Below are 20,343 nucleotides of genomic sequence, written 5' to 3' on the forward strand. Positions count from 1 at the left end.
TCATACCTGTTACCACTTAGAAGTGGAAGCTTTAAAACTGAAAAGTTCATAGTTAAAAATGAAGTCACATTCTCCTTCAAAGTGACAAGGCAGTCTCATTTAAGGTTCAAGCTTTAAGTGAAAAGATTTGTGCACAAGCTACCACTGAGAAAAATAACTAAATCCAGGATGTCTCTGAAAACAAACTTTGCAAACCCTGTGATTACAGCATTACTCCACTTTCACAGAGAAAAAATTGTAAAGAAATTTCCATACTTGAGGAAAACTGAAAAGTTTTTTAGACCAGAGCAGGGAAGGATGTCTGAATCCTCACAGGACTCCTATCAAAGAAACTCTATCAAGTAATTGCTAACTCCCATCTTGACTTTCCCTATATCACATTTCACCTGATCTTTTAATTAAGTTTTCATAAAGCAAGATTTAATTGAAACATCAATTATGGTAAAGCCTAGCTGCATATAATTGAATTTTCACTCAAAAGTAAAAATTGTTATTTACATTTTAAAACCTTTTTGGCCTACTTCCTCTTTCTTATTTCCCAAAACAAAAGGTAGGGACTGTTGACAATACTGCAGGAGAGCAACACCAGAAAGCAGAATTCATTATCCACTGGGGAAGAATCATTAAACTGAGCGCTAATGAAGTAACTGTGAGTAGGAACAGAATCAGTTGTGATAGCTTCTAATAAAGCACTAGGAACCTACAGTGAGGCACAAAACAGCTCATAAGTGACTAGATCTCTGGATTAGTCACTCCTACCTGCCCAGTTAGTATTATTTATACTTGCATATATACAGTAAGAAAATAATAAAACCTCAGTATTTTCCCCATAAAATTTTACTACCATTGCAAAGCACACATGTTGATGACAGGCTTTGTAAACAAGATTGGGAAGAAGACACTACTCTAGCAGAATGCTACTTTTCTGTCACCAAAGATAACCTCCTTAATAACAGGATCCTCCTCCCTAATATTAGTAACCTACTGCAATAATATAACAGCTAGAAAAGCTCCTCATGGATTATGCTTCTAATGCTGTGTGTGCTTTCAGCACTTTAAATGTCTACTCCTCATCATCTTGAGATCTACCTTTCAAATACTGTCAAGTTCACATTCACCTACTCATTCTGAGTTTACACTGTTGTCCTTTCTTAGTTTAAAGGACTTTTTAATTGCTAATATGTACAGATCCCCTGAGCAGTGTTTCAATATACCATATTAGAAAACTCAATCTTAGGAATGATTTACCAAAAGCATTTAGTGACAGCCCTTTAACGATGCTTGTGCCCCTTGCTCGTAAGGCAGAGAACAGGCTTGTGGGAGAAACTGAAGAATAAGCATGGTCACTGATACAGCATGTCAGAGTACATTCTCAAGCTAAGGCTACATTACTCCACTAAGATACATTTCAGAATGCTTTTTAGAGGTGGCCTGATTTTTGGCAATCTTTCTCTTCTCAATGACAAGTATGCACCAATTTCTATGTATGCATCTATGCAAATGCACAGTTTGCATTTCCAGTTAAGTAGAATTACATACAGTTACAAAATCAAGTCATAATTAAATAATAAAATCTAAAAATTATTAAATAGCAATTAATTAATTTGTTACAAATAATTTACCTGCATTTCAGTAGACTGAATGAGAAGGCTGTAATGAGACTGGACTTCTCTGAGAAGTACCACCAACAATACTGCCTGTCTACAGGTCAAACACACACCAAGGAGGGACAGAGAAGAGATCTGACTATACAGGAAGTTACCTGAGAAATTGAAAATCACACTATAATGTCCATTTACAGAAATTGCAGTGTTGAACAGGTAATGACTGATAGAAAAAATATTACTTATTTAAATAAATCCAAGAATACTTTTGAAAATGCAAACATCAGTTCCACCTTACAGAAAGAAAAATGAAGGCATAAGGCACCATAGTCACCTGATGATCCAAACGCCAATAAGTGACAAATCCAAGAATTACAGATTGATCTTATGTTTACTCAGCAAAAGACTACATCATAAACTTGAGGACTCATTGTGCAAGTCACATCTTTCAACAGCACAACAGACACTTTCTTATTCGTAGGTTCACAGAATGGTTTGGGCTGCAGAAGACTTTAAAGATTATCTAGTTCCAACTGCCCTGCCATAGGGTGGGCAGGGACACCTTCCACTGGACCAAGTTACTCAAAGTTACTCAAGATGGATCCACAATTTCTCTGGGCACTCTGTTCCAATGCCTCAGCACCCTCACTGCAGCATTTCGAGTGAGTGACCAAGTAAAACAACCACATGCATACATTTGACTAATTTTAACATATGACTGTAATTCAGGTTTGTGCATTACACAAAAACTTCATGTTAAAGCAAAATGACTTTGAGACTTTATGTCTGTAGCTCTCTGTACCAGCATGAAATATTTTTTATTTTTTCTTGCAATAGTGTCCAGGCTACAATTGCTTCTACAGCAAACAAACAGAATGGGCTCCAGGTTGTAGAATGGGCAACCCCATCTGCAACATGCACTGGCAAAGTTTACTGTGACTTAGAAAACCAATGGCTACAAGCTCTGTAACAAGACAAATTTCCAGAGCACAGAATACACAGAGCAAGGGTGAAAGTGAAATGCAGCAGACCAGACACTTCTTGGCATATTATTGCTTCAGGGATGCACGTATTTTAGTGACTGATAATGCTGACAAATAGGAATACAAACCAAAGAACACTCAGAACTGTGAAAAGGAGACAGAGTAAAGCAAACACTTCTCAACCTATTATTGCTTTAGGGATACACGTATTTCAGTGGTGATAATGCAGGACAAATAGAAACCGAAAGAAAGAGACGTACATTGCTTCTAAATGATTCAGCTACATTGGGAACATATTTGTGTGAGACTGAGAAGCACACAGGTATTTTTATGTTTGACTACAGCTAGCTGAATCATTTGCTTCAAGCAAGAAACAGAGCATTGCTGCAAGCAATACCGTAGAAGATAAATAGCACTTACAAATAAATACTATGTATATTATCTTCAAATATCAATTTAGAAGTCTTGCAAACTTCCCTAGAAAATCTGCCTAAAGCTATACTTTTCAGTTGTAGCTCAGTATGACATCCATATCTATCTTACAGACCTAATTTTATATGAACCTACAATTACTTGATGAACAGATTAGTATCTCCTGTAAAGCACTGTAATAATTTGTAGTTTATCCAGTTCATGAGGTAAAGAAATCAATTTTGCAGGGAATGTGCCAAGTCAGGCCTCTTGAAGTTCTTCCTCTTGCTCAGTGCCACAGCACAGATGAAAACCAGTTAACCTGTGCAGGTGTTAAAACAAACAAATCCATATTACCTAAGTGAAGAAACACACTCCTATTACATAAAAATTTAACAAAAAAGAAAGGACTAAGACAAGAAGTATATATCCATACTTGATTAAAAAAAACTTAAATAAGGAGAAAGAATGGCCCCATAACCCAAAACCATTCTTCACATCTCCTGTCCTCCAGAACACCGCTACAGAATCTGTTTCAAACACACTAATCCTGAATTCACTTGGTTTACAGTATCCTCTTGCATAACCATCTTCAATCTCCTTTTTCCTCACCACAAAAATACAACCAACTCCTAATTAAAATATTCAGCAATATAATTTTATTTAATGACTCAATTCTTTCTGCGCATACACACACGTGGAACTCTCCAGATGTCTTCATTCCTTCCTACTTCCCAATGTGGCTGTCTAGAAGGCCAGGATCAAACTGTTCTTCACCAGCATGGGCCAGGAAAGACAAGTATGGCATATGAATTGCTGAGATTCAAGTACTGCTACTTTAGCACTCGCATTTCCATTTCCTCCCTCTATGCACCAGTGCAAGGACTGATTTCCCTACATCCCAGTCCAAATGAAATTCCCTGGAGAAACCTGGGGGTCAGAAGCCACTGCAGACAGCAAAACTGAAAAACTGACTAGTTTGACTGCAGCAAAGTCATTCATAGGAAGTCCCCATCACACTTAACACACAAGCACGGTTCCATTCCGTGTATTCCACAGAGGCTCCAGGAAGAAAAGCAGAATGAATACCAAAGCTTGAGATAGGCTATGAGGCAGCCCAGGCTCGCCCTCATCCAACCAGTACAGTGCCATAGAGACTGATGCATCAACAACCCATCTAAAACAGTCACAAACACAATTCCATACTCAGGGATTAAAGATACAAGGGAGCATATAACCATGAGCAGAGGCTCTATTATGTCAGCCAGAAACATGTTAAAATTCTAGACAAGGAACATGAGAAAATGTGCACAGAGTCCCTTAGAAGTTTAAACACTACAGGGTGAATTGCTGAGAATTAGCTTATGAATAGATTAAACACAACTGTTCTAAACAGGTGCCTCAGATCTTGCTAAAGATCCAACTGGTATTACAGAAGAGACAGGACTGCTGGTCTTGAGTCAAGAGAAGCCTTCTCTGCACTACTGTGTAACAAGCTCAGAGTAGGGTTTCCTCTGGTGCAAGGAAACACTCCACATCTAAGAGGATAATGATTAATAGCCCAGATAGTTCATGGGTGTCAGGCAAAGCAATTAACTTTGGATCACGGAGAGGCCTGCAGACTGATACAACAGACAGCTTTTGAATGAAAGGAAGGAGTAGGTGGGGACAGAGCAGGCAGAATCAAAGCCAAAACACAAACAGTATCTCTTCTTATTCTTATTATAAAATCGCCATCAGAGACACAAGGTAAAACAACAAAGCATGACCTAAAAAATACACCATGAAACTGCAGCTTTTTCAGAAGCAGACAGGCTGTTAAACATGATAATATTTTGTGTACCCCAGCTAGAAAACCTGCAGACTGGGGTCAAGAGCAAAATGAAGCCCTAAACCTGCAGGATGGCAAGATGCACAGAGGAAATTACACAAACCACACAGGTGCAAAAAAATATTGTGCCCTATACAATGTTAGATTTTATGATAAATAGTATCTTCTCATCCAAATCGTCAAAGAACTTAGTAAAGTACATTCCCACTCATTAGAAGGGAAGTTAACATCATTTGTGTAATGCTCTACTCAATGTGTGCCCACGTTTCTGCTACATGCACCAATGATTTTATCCAAGAACACACCAGTCAATCATTACAAGAGGAAGGATCTGTGCTTTATTTCTTCTCCTACCCAAGAACAACACACAACACAACACCTGACAAGTACTAGATCAAAATATTCTCAGTGATTGAATTTATGGGCTAAAACATCACAAATGCCTATGTGCAACATTTAGCCTTCTCCACCTCTATTTTCCGGATCCTAAAACTGCCCAGGTGGCTTTGGATTTCATTTGTACCAAGCTGTTCCAATGTGAATTGGACTGGTGAGGTCAGCAGCACCTATGATTAATGCAGGAGCAGGGAGTCTCTCAGGCAAAAGACTTAGCTGAACTCCATAGCGAATAAAACCACACTTACCTTTTCCCCTCAGGCAGATTCCCAATTCCTGTGCTGACATAGTTACTACTGACCTCAACAGTCCAATAATCAAGGACCTGTGAACAAACAAAAAAGGTCACTTGTATGCAAACATCTACTGAAGTACATGCTTAAAGTACACACAGTTTTGGACTCAGCCATAACTCCCTCCATGCTCTGGTTCATCCATTACCACACTGCCTTTCTCCTACTACTACTATCACCTGTTGAACAAGTGGATTCCAAAGGAGTACTAACTCCAACTCGAGTCCTCTGACTCTGGGAGTCTGGTATACCATCCTCCACCAGCTATACAAGAATTTAGGCTCCCAGCTCTCCCTGTTCCCACCTGAAGTCCAGTTAGATGTTCAAACAGGTAGTAAAAATATTCCCCCTCCCCAACACCCCATGTGGGCTCTGTGCTTCTGTTATTTTTCTAGATTGCTGAAGTTGCTGCAGCCTTCTTGTCATGGCTTTCATCATAATTTATTTAGTTATCTATCACTTTTCCTATAAAAATCTCATAAGTACTTCATTAAGTACTTTTTTAGCATCAATAAAGAGGTTTTTCTTCCAAATTTCTTTAGGCACCTTTAAGATAGTAGCTTTTTTTTTCCCTTGATAATACCTGATAATTTTTATAATTGGAATGTTGACAATTTTTACAGCTGGAATGTGAACCCTATGCTAAAACAGCATGATAAAAAATTGCAACATGCTCAGAAGTTAGTTGTCTTCAGTATCAGGATCACCTAACTCTTCCTTAAAGAAATTATTGAATCATGACTGCCCATTCATTTCTGTGAGCTAGTGACTGAGTAAATCAACCACTCAATTTTTTCCAGGTTAAGTATTGCAAGTTCTTCCAAGACTAGAGCTGTAAAACCTAATGGGTCATACTGTTTGAATTTTCATAATATTAGTTAAAAACCCCACAGAATCACAGATAACTACCAAGTATTGTAGTACCATTACAGGCTTTGAACAAGAATCAGTGGTAATTTAAGGAAGAAATCAGAGGGATGCAAACAGGAGATGCCCATTTCTACCACCTGGTCTGGTCTTGTTTTGGAGGCTAAACTGCACCACAGGGCATGAGAATAGGATGGCACCAGTGCTCCTCCTCTGGGCAGAGCAGTTCTGCTCTGGTACTGCATAGGGAAAAGGAGGAGCACTTCTAGATCTGCTCATCTCTTGCCCTTGGAAATGGGAGAGATGCAAAAGCAAGATCTGACGAACTGTAGAAGACAGCTCAGAGAAGACAGCTCAGAGAAGGGCATGAATCAAAGCAATTGCTACAGTTTTCAAATACTACTAATATTTACGTTTTCTATTAGAATAAATCCAATTGATGGTTTATGAGCAATGGCACCGGGCTGACAGCAACTTATCAGTCCTAACAACAAGTGATTTAATGACACTTAGGTCACCTTCCTGTTTTTATGACTCTCAACTGTAAGGAAAGAAGACAGTCAGACAAGAACAAACAACCCAATCCAAAACTTTGACACCCACCCATTTATTAGGAGTGTGGCCAGTTCAAGATGGATTAAAAGTTCAAATTATTGGTGCCTTCAAGTAGGCCTAAGTTCAAAGTTCTTATCTGGTGAAACAACAGCAGAAGTGCTAAAACTATGAAAGTGTTACTAAGAAAGGGAGATTGGTCAAGTTTTTGTAGGGTTCTAGCACAGAACAAGTATTTAGGAGAAGGAACAGGAAAGAATTTCTTATGAGTAAACAGAAATTAAAAAACTTCTTCCACTGGCTCATGCCAGTAATCAATTCAGTAGATGTTTCTCAGAGCAGCACTCAGCAGAACACGTTCCCTATTTACAAGGCCATACATCGCACAGCATGGGCAATATAACCTGTGTAAGCCCAGGCAGGTTCTTCTGCTCTTTCCAACTTAGAATCCCTGTATTTCCAGATAAAGGCAGCAAAGTAGAAGAGCTGTGGCTAAAGACAAACACATACCTAATACTTCCAACTGCTGGAAAATAATCTTTTTCCAAAGTGAATATATGCAGAGACACATTAAAACCACAATTACTGGTATTACTCCCCTTGCAAGGGAAGCAACAGTGGAGAAAACCATGTACACGAGGCTCCTAAACAAATGAAAAGGGAAACAAAAGGGCTGTTACTTCTTGTTTCTGCAGGTTAGCCTGCAGAAACTCCCACTTCTGGGAAAATGCTTGAAAAGTCTTGTCTTAGGACTCCCACTTACGGTACAAGTTTCTAGAATGATTTAATTTTGTCTAGGCTGTGACAATATGGGTGATGTAAAGATGACTCTACTTTTAGCTACACATTTATGTTTATATAGCAGGTTTTTCCACCATTTCTGGCATCTCCTGGTTTTGTGTCTACCATCTGGAGATTGACAACCACTCCACTCCTGCCTCAGAGACAACTGAGCATGCAGCTGTATGTGCTTGGCTGGTTGTTCATTAGATTAGAGAGCTCCTCAAAGCTACCACTTGAGATGAGACTTGTGGAACTCAGACCTTCCCAAGTACACAGTGTTAAAAAGAGACCAGAAAGTTCTAGAATTGAGGCCTGAAGCCTTCAGGAAGAAGAAAGGGAATCCTTCCTTCTCCCTGAAGATTGTTCAGCATTGCAGTGTCTGACAGCCCATGTGCTAAAAGCATCAGGTATTACTGCGGTTCTCCACATTGCCTGGAAAATGTTTTTGCCTGGGACTTGTCACTCAGGAGTAGAAGCAGAATATGCTTGCTGCTGTAGAACACTCACAAAGGATGAGCCCCAAGGTTGGTGCCAGCTGATCCTGGAAAACATTAGCTCTAATGAGAACCAAGAGGCCTTTCAGATTAGCCCCAGAAGATAAACCTAAACCTCCTCCAGAGAGCTGCTCCCTTGCTGAATTACACTGGAAAAATCAAAGAGGGCAATGGAAAAAAAGTTCAGGCAGAGAAGCTGGGTTGACCACTCCTGAATACACACAACTAAAAAACTCATCTCCAGAGGAGGGGGGAGGAAAAAAAACCCCTGAGTGACAACTAAACTACAAGCCCAAGGTAAAGGCAAAAAGTTGCTAAAAACACACACTTTTTTTTTTCTGTTAATTCACACAACTGCTTCAGTGTCTGAGCTCACTAGCACACAGCCACATGAAATTATGGCAGAACTCCAAAGAAAGTCAACCCAGGTGCAATCCCTAGGGCACATATGGGGACTTCAAACAAGAATCTGCAGTTTGAAAGGCAGGCACACAAAAAGAAGCCTATCCCCAACTGCAGAAGAGGCAGACACCCCCCCTGTTCAGCTGAATAAGAGACCAAACCTAGGGGGAAGTGGGAGAATACATTAGCAAACTCCACGGCTGAAAGCATGCTGTGGCCCATCCACTGGCAGCCAGATGGGGGCAGGGGGGCCCTCTGGGGTCACAGTGTGGCATTTCATCCATGCCTGGAAAGGGCTTGTGAAGGAAGGAGGGACAGACTGTCTCAGCTAAGAAACTGCGTTCAGTGACTGGGTAAATAAATATATACCAAAATAAGAAAACACCAATGAAAAAATCACCTTCAGAATATGTATTTGCTTTGCATAAATCCTTTAAGAAACCAGTCTAAATATGACAACAAATCAGAGGAAGATGAGAAATGGAAAGAACAGGAACGTGTGCTTTTAAACCTTCATTTCCAAAACTATCATGTGCAAAACAAATCTGAGAAGAGTTTGCACCCAAGTTGCATCAAAGGACTTACAGAGAGTTACGCTGAAGTAACCAGATGGCTCCAGACTCACCCAGAGCCATGTTACACAAGATCTATACAACAGAATTAACAACTGCTTCTCTTGTACTTGTTCACAGGTATAATCATTGCAAAAAAAAAAAAAAGTCCAAAGGCGGAACTCTGCTCTCCTGATTTTCATCAGTCACTGGTTTCAGGCTTCCAGCAGCTCCGTGCAGACCCAGGCTCTCCACAAGCTTCACACCAGAAACACTGATTGCACAGGTCATATGTGAAAGCCCATAAAACAATTTTGCAAACAAAGCTATCCGTCATGCCCAATACGCCTCTGGTGGTGCCAGCATGCTCCACAGCCACAGTTGTTCACTTTGAGTCCAACCACCTTAAGTAGAAACCATCAATTTTCAGAACTTCTGTAGGACTTGCAACTCAAAAGCTTACCATATTTGAATGCAATAATCCCTAAGATTCAATACTACTTTTAAAAGAAATTAATGTATTTTAAAATAGGATATATTCTATAAAACCCCACTTAAGAGCATACATCTGCTATAATTAATCTTGAAGTCTACTGATAATGAGAGAAGGAAAAATATAACTTAAAAGACCTCTTCTTTTCAGCATCTCCTTTCAGTGATTCACTTTTTCCATTGCTTCTCAGGATACAATTGGCAAAGCACAGACCGGTATGCTCAGATCAAAAGTGCAAATTCTGACAGTGCACACCACGAAAGAGCCGTCAGCACTTTGAATCTGCTGCTTGGACTGTCCTCAGGTATCCTGCCTTGTGCCTCTGCTGACAGGACTGGTGCAAACTTCAGCCAAAAAAAAAAGTAACTCAGACCCAAGAGTTCCAGCTGAATGATTTGCTGGCTCTAACATCACAGTAAGTGGATGCCACTGGTCTCCTGGTCCTGCATCAAACAACGCATTTTGATAATAATAAGCCCATCTATGGTGCCCATGTAAGTTTTTCAAGGTAACGAAACTCTTGTGCTTAATGCTGCAAGCTTCCTTCAAGTTGCCTTTTTATCAGGAGTAAGAAGACCATAATTTCAATTTTATGTCACCTATGAAATGGATGTTTTTTATTTTTTTCCAAAATAAACAAAGATACTTGTAATCCAACAGGGATTATGTTTTAATAGAAGTTTGACCAAGTATAGGGAAAATTGTTTTAGAAAAATTCCAATGTTTTAAAGACAGAAAACAAATGTCAAGGTTTATGAACTATGGGAATTAATTTCTTTTTTAAGTTAAATAAAAACAATGGCAAAAAGGCCAAAACACCTCCCTTATGACTTTAAAGAGTGTCCAGAAGAGTCAAAAATCCAAAAATTCTCCTAGATTTAATTCTGTGTACTTAATAGTTTATCCTGAAATGGTCACTAAATACAAGGTAGCAACATTCATGTGCAAATTGATGATTTTTGTATTATACCATCAGACAAAATAATAAGGGAGTTAGTACTTGTTGACATGACAATGAACTGAGCATAGCACTGTGTATCCTATCCAAGGCATACAGAATTAGAGGACTTCAAAAGATACAGTTTTTCATCTTAAATTAATCCTGGTACCCGGAAAGATTTCAGCTCCAGTCAGAAGTTAATGCATCCTTCCAGATGCTTTTGCACAAGAATAGATTAAGCTCTTAAGATATAGAGATTCAATCCTGAGCACACACAGTAATGTCAGTAGCCTTAGACCCTGGAAGCTTGGGTGACCATCTCTGGGCAGTGGCAGCACAAGAGTCAATTGCGACAACCCAGGAATTTGTCTCTCCATCCCCCTCCATCCCTACTGCCAGCCTGTACTAACAAACCACTGTCTCTAGAGGTAAAAATAGCCTAAGAACCTCTGGACTGAAAATTACAAGCATCTGTCAGAAGCAGCACAGCATATTTGGGGGTTGAGGGTGACTCCAAAATGTACCAAGGTGTAAACTCCTTTAAAAAAAGCTGGTGGACACTCAGTTATAAAAACAGACTGAAGCTTCAGAGCTTCCCATATTGGCTTGCCAAGGGAGGATGAGATTAATCTGGTTTTCCAAGATAAAAATACACTGAAAATTGCCTGAAAAAGCTCAGTCATATTTAAAAAAAAAAAAAAAAAATTAAATAAATAAATAAATAAATGAAACACAGCACACATATCCTCATCTTTCACAGGCAACATGCCATACCAGTTATTTTCTAATATTTCACAGCATATCTAGTAGTCCAGATTATATGGCAGACCTTTACTTAATCACTTCAAAATATCATACAAAGTTTGAACTACATTAGTTTTTTCATTTGGTATCAAACCTTACTGTCAATAGAAGCCAACCCCACCAGGGGAGCCACAACCATATGCCAGAGCTTTTCACTCCTGCCTAATTCTGTGTACAATCTTGTTTCCTCTGCTCAGAAAATGACCTACATATGTAGTCAAAAGATGCTACCAGGAGCACTACATATGTCAGATTCAAATACAGCCTTAAAAAAAAATACTACAGACATTTTGAGCACCAAGCAAGCACTGAGCAGTAGGCTTACACTGTGAAGATCTCATGTATGAAAAACAGGAGTCAAGGAGAAGATAAGGCACCTAACCAGGCAAACTTGCACTGCAGACTCAGTAACATGCACATACTGTAATCCTGACTACAGCAACTCTGATTTCATGAGAGCTTGGGTAATGTGTACATTAAGTTATGCCTAAGCCACACATTCAGCAAGAAAACAAAACCCTGAAAAGCTGATCATTAATTGAGCACCATTTATTATGCATGCCAAACAAGACAGGAGTATCTAATTATCCAGCTAACAGCTGTACATCAAGACAGAGATCAGCTACGGAGGAGCAAGCTCAATGCTGTCACTTCCTGAACTCTGCTCAAACTGCTTTCCTTCCACAGGTGGTATGGAAGTATTCTTGAAAAAGTAACCCGAGCAGCTCATTACCTGAAGCACCATGACAACACCCACCTACACCAGCTGTAAGCTTAAAACCTTCAGCATCCCCAGATGACAGAAGGATAAACTACTCCCATTGCAGGCAGGTGAGCTGTTGGCAAACCATGGCCAATGGGTTCGGGCAAATCAGTGGACTGATTACAGCCTAAGAAATAAGTGTTTTTGCAAACATGGCTGATTATTATTATCCTTTCCAGTCTCTACTGTGTTTAGTCCCAGTGATTACTCTTCTCACTTTTTGCCTTCCTTCTCAAGACAGCAAATTTTCAATAGAAATAACTCTCATCTCCAGTCATGCCTGGTTCTTGCTTTTAATGTTTCAGTTCTGGTCTGACCTCAGGTTTTGGGACAGACCAAACATGAGCCAAGTGAAGGACCCAGCTTTCCTGTCAAGCACACAAACTACCGTAGTCAACACAACAGGAGGAAGCCCTCACCATTATCAGATGTCAAAGGTCCAAATATGCTTTGTACCAATGACTTTTTTTACCTATAAGTTCATACTAAGTGTTACCAAGCACATGCAATCCAATTTCCTAAATGTTTGGATTTTGCCCTCATTTGCCGTAATGAACATCTATCCAAGCGCTGCATTCCTGACATTGGGCTCAGACAAATTCCTGGAGTCCAGGACACCAGAACTGCTTGGAAATGAACAGGTGGGAGGAAATACTGGCCATAACATTGTTCTTAAGCCATTTAGCCTGGAACTGCCACAAACTATGTATCTAGAAAATTCAGTCATGGGCTTAGAAAATATCTAAGGATATTCTAAGCCCATGCTGAATATGATTTTCCTTTTTATGCATTCTCAGTATTTCATATTAATACTATGGGGAAGAGGGACAGAAAGGGAACATAATTGTTTCCACCATAAAAACCTATTCAACATTTACAATAAAGGAGGATTTAGGCTTGTCCTTGAGAGAAAGTCTTTATTTCCAGAAACATCTTATTCTGTAATGGCTGTAGAAAAAAAAAAAAAGGGGGAGTTTTTCCATTTCAAAACGGCTCTAAGGAAAATGGTAAAAAAGGGACAAGACAGACAAATGAGAGATGTTCCTCATTTCAGCATATCTCCTGTGGGTTTTGTCCTTGAAAGTCTAACTGTATTCCTTTATAAATCACAGTCACAAGAAAAACAGCCATTTTTTCTACACCAACAAAATTAACACTGATCCATCCTGCACCAGCAAGGGCAGAAGGAACATCACCACATCTGCTTTTACAGCACCACATAACACCAGTAATTCACTTAGTAAATGCAAAAAACCCCACATGTATCTGGAGTAGATCTCTTGATGGGCAATCTGCAAAGAGCTACAAGAAAGAAACCTAAGAAATGTACAAAATTATGCACAGTTAATAAGTTTTTACTGGTTTTCAGGTAAAACATTTGTGAAACTAAACTACTGCACCCTTGTATTTTAGCAGTTTGTACTATCATTGAAGTGTCACATTACTGAACAGACTTCTTACACCAACACCAGGAACTTCTGGCTGACTTTGGGCAGTAAAATGATAGCCAGAAGTCCCCAGAGGCAAAAGAGAAGAAAAAACTTCTACCAATTTCTAATGCCTCCATGAAATTATCCAGGCTCCCTCTGGTGGGGGATTTAATGTAGAGACTGTTCCAGTTTGCTATATGAGAACAGCTTTGAACCACAACGGCTTTTTTCTTTTGTAAAACAAACCATGTTAGGATTGGACTCTGCAATTCCTGGAGTTTCTTCTCATGCTTCAGTCACAGCAATCGGAGGTAAAGCTTTCTTTCTGGCCCTAAGCTACATCACCTAAAGAAGAGCAGTCTGTGATTTAAATAAAAATAATACATTTTTAAAACATAAATTAGTGTCTTTGTGCTCCAAAATCCTCAGAACATTCCTCATTTCTTACTTCAGCTCTCCAGAGTCCCAGCAGAACCACTGCCTCTGCCCCTGATGTGGACAGAGGCCAAAACAAGATCGGTCTCTCCAGGGCACACAAGAGATCTAGGGCTATTAGTTTTCATTTCTGTGGTTTGTATATTGATTATATCATGTCCCAAGTCTCATATCTCCCCCAACAATTCGAATATCATTTATTTGCACCACTGTAAGACAATTCCAACATGCCTATGTATCCCTCTACAAAATACACACACACAGGAGTCAAGCAAACCCTCCATCCATTTCATTTCTCTACACCCCCTGAAGTTGTCATTGTAACCAGTTATGGTAAAGGAACGTGACAAGCTTTGCAAACACAAAAACAACACATTTGGCATTTTTAGTATCTACCACTAAATATATGTACTACATATTGCCATCAAAATTCCTGTCACCCAAGCGATCTCACAGTCAAATTCAGTTTTGCCTCCCGAACTTCATGACCAATATTATCAACATTCTGATTAAACAAAAATCATGCAGAGAGGTAGCAACAAAAAAAAAAAAAAAAAAAAAAAAAATTAAAGAAAAATTAAAAAAAAAAAAAAAAAAAAAAAACTTGGGGTAGAAAAACTGCAATCTGAAGATGTTACTGTATGGGAAAACCAGCATGAGCCCTTTCATGGATGGAGTCAAGTTTATTTCTGACAGCCCTTATTATGACTCACTAACTTTTCTTCCTTAATAAGGCCATGATTTGCATCAGAGAAAGTGCGTCTATAACAAGCCCGAGGACTCAGAAAATTATCCAGTGGTTAAGAAATATAACTTTGCTACACAGAGGAAAACAATTCTAGTTCTCAATGCGTCCTTGTGCTTTCAGATAGAAAGGGATGCATGATTATAACTACTACAGTCTAAGGATTCTGATTAACCTCATACAGCCCATCTTAGATATAAGTATAATTTAATTACTGACAGATAGGATGGCAGTAAATTTTTATTTAAACCCAAATTTGTGGGATATTTAGGATATAGTCGGCACAGAGACCCGTTTCGTAGGTCAGAGGAAACAGTCCTTATTACTGCAAGTTCTTTGGGACAACTATAAAGTTTTACAAGAACCCACTGCTTGCAACTCAGAGCAATTCACGTTCAGGATGTCATTAATGAAAACCAAAGCCTCCCAAAGCAAGCGTTAACTTACTCAGAGCAGGGAGATTACTACCTTCCTTTGCCCCAGAGGCATTCCTTCAGTGTCCAAGTAAAGCTATGCGGGGAACCAGCAGAGACGTATTTACAGTCCAGGGAGACAGGCGCGATCTCCTCGCCCTCGACTTCCCAGACCCCCTCAAATGCAAAACCTGCGGCGTGCGCTTGACACTGACAGACCACCCTCCAGATGAACCTGGCAGAAAGGATGCGCGACCATTCTCCTCGCAGAAAACCCAGACAACTCTCCCAGCCGCGGGGCAAGCACACCCCGTCCCTTCACACCCCGCCTGCGATGGCCACGGGGCGAGCACACCCCGTCCCTTCACACCCCGCCTGCGATGGCCACGGGACCCGCCCGGACCCCGCTCAGCGGAGCGTTCCCCAGCCTCGGGCACCCGGGGCCGCCTCGCCTTCTGCCTCACCGCAAGCGCTGTGCGGGCTGCGGGGACGGGCGAGCCCCGGCTCGGTTAAACCCGCCCGGGGAGCGCTGCCCCCGCCGGGCACGACCCGTGTCCCCCCGGGGGAGGGATCCCGGCAGAGCGGCACTCACCGATGCCCAGCCCCACCACCACGCGTCCCGCCAGCAGCGTCTCCTTGTCGCGGGCGGCGGCCAGCACGCCGGAGCCCGCCGTGAAGAGGCCGCTGGCCAGCAGGATGCAGGGCCGGCGGCCGCACAGCCCGTTCAGGACGCCCCCGGCCAGGGCGGACAGGGCGGCGGCGCCCACCGTGCTGGAGACGAGCAGCTCCTGCCACAGCGCGTCCAGGTTCAGCTCCCTCTTGAGGAGGAGCAGCGCCCCCGACACCACGCCGGTGTCGTAGCCGAAGAGGAAGCCCCCCAGGGCGGAGAAGACGGACACCACGTAGACGAAGCCGGGGGTCTCGTCCTGCTGGAACTGGCGCCGCGCCGCCCGCTCCAGCTCTCCGCCCGACGCCGCGCTGTTGAGGCTGGAGCAAGACTCGGCGGCGATGAGGCTCCGCTCGCCCGCCGCGCCCGAGCCCGAGCCGGCGGACCCGTCCGCCTGCCGCCGCCTCTTCTCGCCCATCAGGTTGCTCAGGCTCCGCAGCGTGTACTCCACATTATCGCTGGCCTTGCGGGACATGGGACGGCCGCGGCGGCTCCCGCCCGGACCGGGGGAGGGCAGGGGGCTGAGGGGAGCGGCTGCCGGATACTCGGACCGGGGCGGCGGGGCTGCCGCTGCTGCCGACGCTCCCCGTCCTCGGCGCGCCCGCCCCTCTCGGGCCGCGCTCAGCTGGGTCGCATCATCCCCCCGCCGCCGGGCGGACTTGAGGGGAAGTTGCCGCCGCTCCCAGAGCCCGGGCGGAGCCGGAGGCGGAGGCGGGCGGGGACAGCGGCGAGCGCGGCCCGGCGGGCGCAGGGGGCGGGCCCGGCCCCCCTCGCCGTGCGCGGCACGGGGCAGGCGCGGCCCAGGGCGCATGCGCACGGAGCGGCCCCGCGAGGGCCGTGGGGCTGGGGGTGTGGGCCGGGGCCAGAGGGAAGGCGGGATGGAGGCCAGGAAGGAAGCCCTGGGTGGATGGGCGCCACGCAAACCCGGGGGCTGGTCCCCGGGCCCGCGGAGCTTATCCTGCTGGCAGCCCCCACGTGCCTGAGGTGGAAGGGGCTGCCCGCCCTCCCCCGCGCGGTGTCCGCACTGCCCGGGGAGGGGAGCGGTGTCCGGGGCCAGGCCTGTGTCAGGATCGCAGTTGACTTAGTAACTGGATCGTTTTAACGGAGACAGCGCTCAGCGGCCGCGTTTGTCGTTTTCTGAAGCCCTGGGTGACACTGGTGTGCCGCTGAGCGCGGGGGTAGCCGGTTTGCACCGCTGGGATCTCCCGGCTCTCTTCGTTCAAGCCCGTTCGCGGGGACCATTTCAGACGGATCGTCCCGACTCCCCTGCTCTCCCTCTTTTCAGAGTGTTGAACAGGAAGAGCCCTGGGGCTGCCCAGCTCCAAACAGCCCTTTGGCACGGCTGCCTTTGCCGTGTTTGGGTGTCTCTGCGGGGCCCTCGGGCCGCACCGGGAGCTGAAACGGGCGCGGCGCTGCCCCCTCAGAGCGCGGCGGGGCCCTGAACAGCCGGCCCGGGGACATCTCGCTCCTGGAGACACTGAAATCCCACCCGGACTTGTTCCCGTGTAACCTGCTCTAGGTAACCCTGTCTTAGCAGGGGCGGTGAATGATCTCCAGAGGTCCCTTCCAAACCAAGCAATTCTGTTACAAAAAGGGAGGAATTTCCAGCAGTTGTTCAGAAAGGGATGGGTTTCTTACCACGTAGGAGCAGAGTTTGGAGCTTGTTCTCGTGTTTGTGCTTGAAGTAGAGCATCGCGTTTTGCTAGTTCCACTTTAAACAGTCTTTCTGGGGATTTGTACCGGGATGCAGAGCCTGGTGGATCCTGTATCCAGCTCCATGAGGACCCAGGCAAGCTTTGCTGCCGGTGCGTATGGAAGGGCCTTCCACATGCAATGCAGACCTTGGGGGAAAAGAATATATCTTAATATCACAATAGTATAATTTCTACTTCTTGTTTATATATAGATAGGCATATATATGGATAAAACAAAATTTTTCTTCTGACTTAATTATCTTCTGTAGAGATTCTCATAATGACGCCAGCCAATAGCTAGAGAATTTTTTTAATTAACTGGATCAGTTATCAGCCCACACCTTGTGAGCAGTACTAGTCATAGCCATGTGAATTTAAAAATTAAAGAGGGAGCAAAGTCCAACATGGCACACAGCCCCTTTGGTGGTTTGCCTCTGCCTCAAAGCAAGCTGTGACATATTAATACTGGTGCAGATAATGCCAATTAAATAAAATTGTGAGCTGCAGTTACTAAAATGAGCTATAATAACAGTATAATAAGGACTATATAGTTAATCCAGTTAAAGACAGATGTGGCAGTGGATTTCTAAATACAATAGGTCAGCTTGCATGTTTGAGCATGGGAGAAGAGCTGAACTAGATATTAATTAAATGCATGTTAACATTCAGTTATTTTTAGTCAAGATTTGGGTAACATGGTATGATTGGCACAGGGCATTCCTTATTTTGGTAAAGACCAATGGGGGCCAACCCAGTACTAGAGCAAGAAACAGATCCAGATTCTAGCATCAGGAATGAAGTTATCACAGAATATGCTCAGTTGGAAGGGACCCACCAAGATCATGAAGCCCAACTCCCAGTTCTGCACAGCTCCATTCGCAAGAGTCACCCCATGTGCCCAAGAGCACTGTCCAAACACTTCTAGAACTCTCAGGCTGGTGCTGTGACCACTGCCCTGGGAGCCTGTTCCAGCCTCTTCATGAGGAAGTTGTAACTGCAGTGAGGTCTCCCCTCATCTCCAGGTTGAACAAACCAAGTGACCTCAGCCTCTCCTCGTGCAGGTCCTTCTCAAGGTCCTTCACCATCTTCATTGCCCTGCTTTGGACACTCTGTAATAGTTTAATGTCTTTTTTATATTGTAATGCCCGAAACTGCCCCCAGCACTGGAGGTGAGGCTGTCCCAGTGCAGAGCAGAGGGGACAATCCCCTCCCTTGCCCAGCTGATGATGCTGCCCCTGATGCCCCCAGGACATGGGGCTGCCAGGGCACTGCTGACTCACGTTCAACTTACCATTGACCAGGACCCCCAGGTCCCTTTCCATGGCTCTGCTTTCCAGCCTCTCATTCCCCAGTCTGTCTGTACATCCGGGGTTGCTCCATCCAAGGTGCAGAATTTGGTGCTTTCCCTGGCTGAATTGCTGAATGCTGGACATTTTGTCCAGAAGTCTTATGAAAGACAGCACCAAAAGGTTCACTGAAATCCAAACAGATTACATCTACTTCCTTTGATCAAATAGATGGGTTACCAGGAACTGTCCCCTCTGCTCCAGCAGCCCTCCATGAGTAGATTGGCTTACATTTCTACACGAGCAGGAGAGAAGCTGTAATCTTCCAGAAGTCTCCAAACTTGCCTGACACGCACAACACTTGCTATTTTTTTTTATGTAAGCCCAAATAAGAATGTGGGACACAGTGCATGAAACAGAAAGCATTCACACCAAATCCCTAGCCAGCTAGAAGGAATGCTTTTACAGAATATTGTCACAACAGCTGGCTGTCACAAAAAAAAAAAAAAAACTGTCCTTTTAACAGCCACCTCAGATGCTGGAGGCATTGTGTATGTTGCAGTTAATAGAGACTCAAGAGAGCTAACAAAAAGCTTTTATTTTTTCCATTGATGGCCCAACACAAGCACAAACAGACATAATTTCTCATCAGATCATGCTGTCAAACTTCTCTCTTAAAAGGATTCCCTGAAGAAACACAATGAAAAGTTCAGCTGTGAGATGCACTACACTGAAGCTTGACTTCATGAGAAAGAGGGAGGGTTTGTTTGGTTTGTATATTTTCATTATTGTGATAATTCCTCCATAATATGCACTCCATGATAAAAGCTGACTTATAAATGATTTCACATTAATTCAAAATGCAGTGGGTATTATTAGTAATCTAAGACAGGATGTCAGATTCAAATAAAGATTTGAGTGGATTTTAGGTATGATGCTATGCTTTCAAGATATTGAATATTTAATTGAAACACTGTTTAGATTCACAGCACTGATTCTCTCCTTTAAGGTGTGTTTGCACAATTGTTTGCTGAGATGTTGTGAACTAGATCAAAGAACTGATCCAGCTTTCAAAAACTCAGATTTTTGTGTTGTGGTTTGAAAGCAAAACGAATGAGAGGCTCCAAGACAGAGATATAATTTAATAAGAAGAAAGGTAAAAAGATAAAAATAAAATAAAATAAATGCAATAACACAAAGGATCACTGACAGAGTCAGAATACAACCTGAGCAGGATGGTGGAAGCAGTCCAGGTGAGGTGCTCTTCCTGAAGCAGTGATCCTGTAGAAAGGTCTGGTAGCTCTGCTCCTCTGGGAATTCAGTGGGTAAGTGCCCATTGCACTGTTCCACATACCAGCTTATATCCAGGTGAGAATGCTTGGCTCCTCCCCCTGGGCAGAGCATCTCACAATAGGATGAGGAGTGTGGAGTGGGTCCTTGATGGCCCATTAAACAGAGATAACCCCTGGAGGGAGTTACCTGTGAGTCACGGGCCAGGCGTTGATG

General features: G+C 43.2%; 1 protein-coding gene across 1 annotated transcript in view; it reads right to left on the reverse strand.

The window, feature by feature from the left end:
- SLC2A13 (solute carrier family 2 member 13) overlaps positions 1-16,360 on the reverse strand; it is a 147,678-nt gene extending 131,318 nt beyond the window's left edge. Inside the window, exon 1 of the mRNA XM_083859838.1 lies at positions 15,783-16,360. Within this exon, the coding sequence (XP_083715964.1) occupies positions 15,783-16,332 (550 nt within the window). The 5' untranslated portion in view covers positions 16,333-16,360. The remainder of the gene's footprint in view (positions 1-15,782) is intronic.
- Between the last annotated feature and the right edge of the window lie 3,983 nt (positions 16,361-20,343).

The sequence above is a fragment of the Zosterops lateralis genome (assembly GCF_965231275.1).
Source record: "Zosterops lateralis genome assembly, chromosome: 4".
Lineage (NCBI taxonomy): Eukaryota > Metazoa > Chordata > Aves > Passeriformes > Zosteropidae > Zosterops > Zosterops lateralis.